This window comes from Notolepis coatsorum, assembly GCF_963971535.1.
Source record: "Notolepis coatsorum genome assembly, contig: SCAFFOLD_304, whole genome shotgun sequence".
In the NCBI taxonomy this organism is placed as follows: Eukaryota; Metazoa; Chordata; class Actinopteri; order Aulopiformes; family Paralepididae; genus Notolepis; species Notolepis coatsorum.
Genome location: NW_028173137.1, coordinates 28,632 through 35,075, shown reverse-complemented (window position 1 = coordinate 35,075; position 6,444 = coordinate 28,632). Strand labels below are relative to the sequence as shown.

The window sequence follows — 6,444 nt, the reverse complement described above, 5'->3', positions numbered from 1 at the left end:
ACAGAACTTGTAATAAAATGTTAAATGTAATGTAACTTTGGATAAAAGCGTCAGCTAAATGACTAAATGAAAATGTAAATGTATACAACTTAATTAAAAACGTTTTGGGTAAATATATAGTATTATGGTCTGGTGAGAAACAGCCCCTCCAAATGTCTGTCCAGGTCCCTGGGCTCAGGTAGGCGCTAGCAAAGCGAGACCCACAACTGAAGTGTGTTTAAACGTTGGGGTCGCTAGGGGCCTTTCCAACCTCCTTATGGGGTCACCTGCCAAAGAGGTTAGCCAATTCTCTGAGAAATTAGCGAAGGCAAAGTTACATGTCCAGCTGAAAGAGAGCAAGCCCGGCGCCGTGCGCTGTGCACGTGCAACGAGGGGTTTCCATGACTCCCAGAGGCAGCCTCAAGCTTCAAATGAATATAGTTTGACAGTTATTGATAGTAAATTAGTTTGAATGTGACCACCAGTGTGTGTGTGTGTGTGTGTGTGTGTGTGTGTGTGTGTGTGTGTGTGTGTGTGTGTGTGTGTGTGTGTGTGTGTGTGTGTGTGTGTGTGTGTGTGTGTGTGTGTGTGTGTGTGTGTGTGTGTGTGTGTGTGTGTGTGTGTGTGTGTGTGTGTACAACGGTGGCTGAAATTGGGTCTGTTTGCTTATTTTCCATATATTTACAGAATTTGAGAAGATGAAATTTTGAAAACCTCTAAAAAAAAGTTAACAATATTAGAGGACAAAACGACCCCAGTGGTTTATTTCATGCCATTAGGGGGTTAGGGTTAGGGTTAGGGTTAGGGTTAGGGTTAGGGTTACCCAGACAGAAAGATTAGGAGATGGTAAAATCTCATCCCCTTGCCCGTGCCCACCCCAACACTTGCTCAGTGTTGGGAAACAGTCCCCTAACCTAACCCTAACCCTAACACAAACGGGAATATAAGGGGTTACAAGGGGCCTACATACAGTATTTTCCTTCGATCGTGACGTGCTTTATCGTGGGGGTGTCTTGGATGGGGATGTGGTGGGGATTGATGTGTAGTGTGGGGTGTTTGGGGGACTGACTGTTCGGGGGGGGGGGGGGGGGGGGGGGGGGTTCCCGTGCCTTTGAACAACACTGTACTTATTTCATGTCTATTCTCATGTCTGCACGTTCTACGTTGCACTACTTTTATGGTCTTTTATACCTATTCTTATGTCTGCACTTTATGCATTGTTTTTATTCTGTCAACTGTATACACATTTTATGCCTATTTTAATTGTATGCTATTTACTGTGGAGCACTTTGGGCTGCGGTCCATGTGCTATATAGATAGTTGTTATTATTTTTTATTATTATATTGTAAAAAATGTATGCATTGAAATGTCTGTATTGAAAATGAGGGTGACCTCAATTGTCTTTTGGAGAGTAAATAAAGGTTTGAATGAATGAACATTCCCTTTGAGTGCAGCAGCCACCTTGTTGTCCTGCAAGTCGTCCAGCGCTGAGCATCCAGGGGACTTCAAGGGACAGTTCAGATTCCGTTACGTAAGTGGTGTGAAATAGAGTCGGGCGACGTCTGCCAAGCTGGCACTTGAAACATAGCAATGGACGACTGTCATCATATGTACCACTATATTGCTAACCATCGAGAAGCATCAAGTAAGCTTCTAGTAACATCAGAACAAAAACGGCACCAAAATCTTAATTTTCTCAAACTCACTGGCATATATAGGTCAATGGGATGCTCGATATTGGCTTTTTTACCGATACCGATATACCGATATTGTTCAACTCTTAATTTCCGATACCGATATCAACCGATACCGATATATGCAGGGCCCCCCCCCCCCCCCAGAAACTGAATAATTTCAGGTAATTAACATTACATATCTCTTGTTGTGGAATTAACACAACATTATGCATACTTTTGACAATAAATAAAATCAGAATTTGTTCTTACTTGCTTGCCTGGGTAAATAAATGTTATAGAAATGTAAAAAAATAAAAATATATATATATTTTTTTTTTTGAAAACAGATACCGATATTTTCCGATATCACATTTTAATGCCGATATCGGCCGATAATATCGGACATACTCAATAGTACTCTGGAATGCTCTGCCGAAAAAACATCTTATCTACAATACATAACAAAATGACTTTCAAAAAATATATTAAGAGATATCTTGCAAACTTTGTCAAGTATGTAACTGGTATTTCTTTTTATTTGACTGGAATGTGAGATTTGATTTTATAATGTAAATTTGTATATTTGTATACATTTTTTATTTTAGTGTTTTGTTTTATTTTAATTTGTATTTTTTGTTGTACATTTGTATTGTATTTGTTTTGTCCAGGACCCCCAGGAAGACTAGAGTCTCTTTCATGTGTCTCTAATGGGGATCCTTTAATAAACATAAACATAAACATCAGTGATGTGTCGTCAGTTATGGAATATTGGCATGGCCTTTTTATTGTGAAATTGTCATATAAATGACGTGATTAAAACTGTAAAACGCTTCAGACTATGACATCATCGTGGGGGGGGGGGGTCGTCTTATGGTCTACTCCTATAAAAAGTACTAGAATTTGTATATACTTTCTTCTTTTTATATGTATGTATGTTGGATATGAATTACTATTTAATTTTCTTTTGCACATTTGAGCCCATTCACAATCCATCCCCACCATCTCATCTGGTCTTTCCTTACTTTTCCTCCCTATAGCCTAAAAGTTGCCTCGTTAAGCAGATCATGCGATTATAAAACATATTTTAAGTGCTAGTTATAGTGATGTAACTGCGGAATAATATACCAGTCAAATGTATTTATTTTTTGTTTAACCCCTTTCACTACCACACCGTCTGTAGTGTGGTAGTGAAAGGGTTAACGTTCTGTAGTGTGGTTGTGAAAGGGTCAACCCTTTGTCGTGTGGCAGTGAAAGGGTTAACCTTCTGTATTGTCGCAGTGAAAGCGTTAACCATTTGGTAGTGTGGCAGTGAAAGGGTTAACCTTCTGTATTGTCGCAATGAAAGCGTTAACCATTTGGTAGTGTGGCAGTGAAAGGGTTAATAATAATCACAACGTTGGGCTCAGTGGTCGATGGCGATGGCTGCCCCATCCCTAGCAGGGAATACTCCTCAGCGGCGTAATGGCTGCCATTACCCGACTTAACCGTTAGCTGACTGAGTGCCGTGGTCAGAGTTCTGGCTGGGTTACAACAAGCGGGCCGTGGTCAGAGTTCTGGCTGGGTTACAAGCGGGCTGTGGTCAGAGTTCTGGCTGGGTTACAAGCGGGCCGTGGTCAGAGTTCTGGCTGGGTTACAAGCGGGCCGTGGTCAGAGTTCTGGCTGGGTTACAAGCGGGCCGTGGTCAGAGTTCTGGCTGGGTTACAAGCGGGCCGTGGTCAGAGTTCTGGCTGGGTTACAAGCGGGCCGTGGTCAGAGTTCTGGCTGGGTTACAAGCGGGCTGGCAGCTCCAGACAGGCAACACACTGGGAACAAAAGATGCTTCCACCACAAAACACTAACAACAGCTTTAACCAACCACAACACAACAGGCCATGCATTTCCAGACTATCTTGGAACGACCTAATAATACACTGGCTTTCTACAAGAAAAACATTTAAAAAGAAATTTAAATGTATAAAGGAATGATATTTGCAAATTATTATTATTATTATTATTTGTATTCGTCATTGTACAATGTTGTTTTCTTGTTTGGTTTGCATATAGGCTTATATCCTGCATGTTATGGACCAACCAACAAGTCTCAGACATTTCTGTGTTTAGGCCTATATCCTCAGAAATTAGGCTCTATAGATCAGTTATAGATGCAATGCACATGTGCGTTATTTGTACTATTTTTCACTTTAAATAAAACGAACTACCCCTAGGCAATTTAGGGGGCAATGTAAATGGAAAATGGGCCCAGGCATCAAAGTGGGATTATGATGTGTATTATAGCTACATGTCTAATATGACATTGATTAACAGTTAATCCACATTCATCACAGAACGAATGGGCTCATAATCTTGATCCAAGTCAAACGAGTCAGATGTTATACTGGACTTCTGGACTCTTTTTGTATCACAAACAGTACTGTATTTGCACATCTGGTATGTCATAAATGTATAGATGTAGCAGTACTGTCTATCTGTATGTTGTGTATGTCATGCATGTTATGATGAATTGAAAATGGGGGACCCTGATGTAAACAAGACGAAAGTCTTTCTTTGGTCTGCATCCCCTTAACAATTGTATGTATTGAGCTGTACTGTACTGTACCCATTCTGCAATCTGTTAATAAAGTTTTCAATCAATCAATACCTGTATCACTGTACATACTAATTCTATGTCTGTACACATCGTATTGTATTAACATGATTACTCAGTAGTACTCAATCTATATATATATTCCAGTTTAAATTAAACACTTGTACATTGTATATTGTTAATGCACCTTACTGTTACATTTGCACTCTGGTTAGATGCCAACTTATTTTCGTTGTACTGTATGATGACAAATACATTTTAATCTAATCTAATTTTATTCGGTCGCAGTGTTTACCAGACCCACGTCTATTCTCCACGCTATTCTCATATATTAGTCTCACATGATCCTTGGGATTGACCTGAGTACCGGGTTTATTAATATGTATCGTAATAATATTACAATACGGTCGGATCAGGGGAAGTGTCAACAGACGTCAGTGTCCTTACCTTCCCAGATGCACCGTCTCCGATCACTGCAATTTTAAGTTGCCGATCTTGACTTTCATCTTCTGAGTCCGACATGTTGTTAATTAAACTGTCTCCTCGGATACTAAGTTAGTTGTATTTTGGGGAAATCGTTCGCTGTAATCAAAAGTAGTCAACGGTAGCCTAGGTGATTCCCCCCTAGTTATTAAAATGGATTAAATGAACGTAGAGTGGGGCAGGCGCACGCCATTTTGGCTCACTAGACCTCTCACGTCATCACGTCATCATCACAAGCCCCGGTGGGTTTTTTTTTCTGTCTATGGCAGAAATGAATGGTCTTTTCCTTTCCCGTTTACCAGTAATTTTTTCCTTAATACTGCACGTGGGGTTAGTGGAAAAAATGCGTTTCACCAAAAGATGTAATGTTTTGTTAACGTTCCGATTTTTAAACGCCAAATTGCTAACCCTAAATGACCGGAAGTTGCAGAGAATGCACTGACGCTGGTGACGTCGGGTGACCTGTTCTGTAATGCTAAGCTAGTTTTGGCGATTTTCCCCCTTTTTTTACTGCATCTTAAAATTCTAAATCCACCGCCTTATCAGGGAGAGAAATGTATATTAGAAGGCTTTGTTCACTGGACCACAGCTGCATGAACCACAGATGAAGCTAGGATGGATCTATTAATAGCCCATTCATTTGCTGCAGCAAAGACTGGAGTCTCGCGAGAAAGCAGGAAATACGTCACTCGCGAGAAGTCTGTTTGGACTGCCGCTTGACATGAGCCACTTTGACAGCCAGTGACAGCCATTAATAATAATAATAATAAATATTCTATTTGTGTCGACACTCAGGAAGAATAATGCCAATTAATTGTGGGGTTGTAAAATTATATAGATTAAAATGTATGTGTTTTTTAATCCAACGTTACAAAAAGTGAAGAAGGGGGGTGTATGTATATATTATAATAATATATATTATTTTTATTATTATTATTATTATTTATATTAAAATAAATCTCTATATATACATATTATAATCTCTCTCTCTCTCTCTCTCTCTCTCTCTCTCTCTCTCTCTCTCTCTCTCTCTCTCTCTCACACACACACACCGATACTTTGTGATTTGTGATTTAGGCTCTAGCCCAGACAGGAAACTAGTTTCCCACCAGGCATAATAATAACACACACATACAGAGAGAGAGAGAGAGAGAGAGAGAGAGAGAGAGAGAGAGAGAGAGAGAGAGAGGAGAGAGAGAGAGAGAGAGAGAGAGAGAGAGAGAAAATGGTCATAATTGTACACACACACACAGGCCCCAACCAGTTTAATATTAAAGCAGTCCCTTGTAGAAACGCTGTAGTTGTCAGTCAGACGTACAGACTATAGCCTATAAAGACCTATAGACAAGCTACTCACAAGTTGCCCTGGACCAGGCATCTACCTACTGCTTATCATTAGTAAGCCTAGCTGCCATTAGCCCACATCTAAGGGTTAAACCCGTGCACCTTAACACTTGGCAGCACTTTAACCCTTTAACTCCCCTGAACCCTTTACTGGCCTCATTGTATGGCAGCTAATAGGTCAAATGTGGATAATAATAACACACTTGTGACATCCTAATTTTTAATAAGGCTGAATATCCAGGTATAAACACTCGTTACAGACATGCTGTGACTCAAATAAAGCATTGAATTAGCAGATAAAGAATATGTGCATTACACTGACCTGCAATACATGAAAAGTGTTTCCTTTAACCAGTCTGCCCTCTGAGCCCACCTGT

General features: G+C 40.1%; 1 protein-coding gene across 2 annotated transcripts in view; it reads right to left on the bottom strand.

The window, feature by feature from the left end:
* Window positions 1-4,886, bottom strand: part of rab28 (RAB28, member RAS oncogene family) — an 88,663-nt gene extending 83,777 nt beyond the window's left edge. For both annotated transcript variants that reach the window (XM_084338852.1, XM_084338853.1), the window contains exon 1: window positions 4,688-4,886. In XM_084338852.1, coding sequence (XP_084194978.1) covers window positions 4,688-4,762 — 75 coding nt within the window. In that variant the 5' untranslated portion in view covers window positions 4,763-4,886. The remainder of the gene's footprint in view (window positions 1-4,687) is intronic.
* Between the last annotated feature and the right edge of the window lie 1,558 nt (window positions 4,887-6,444).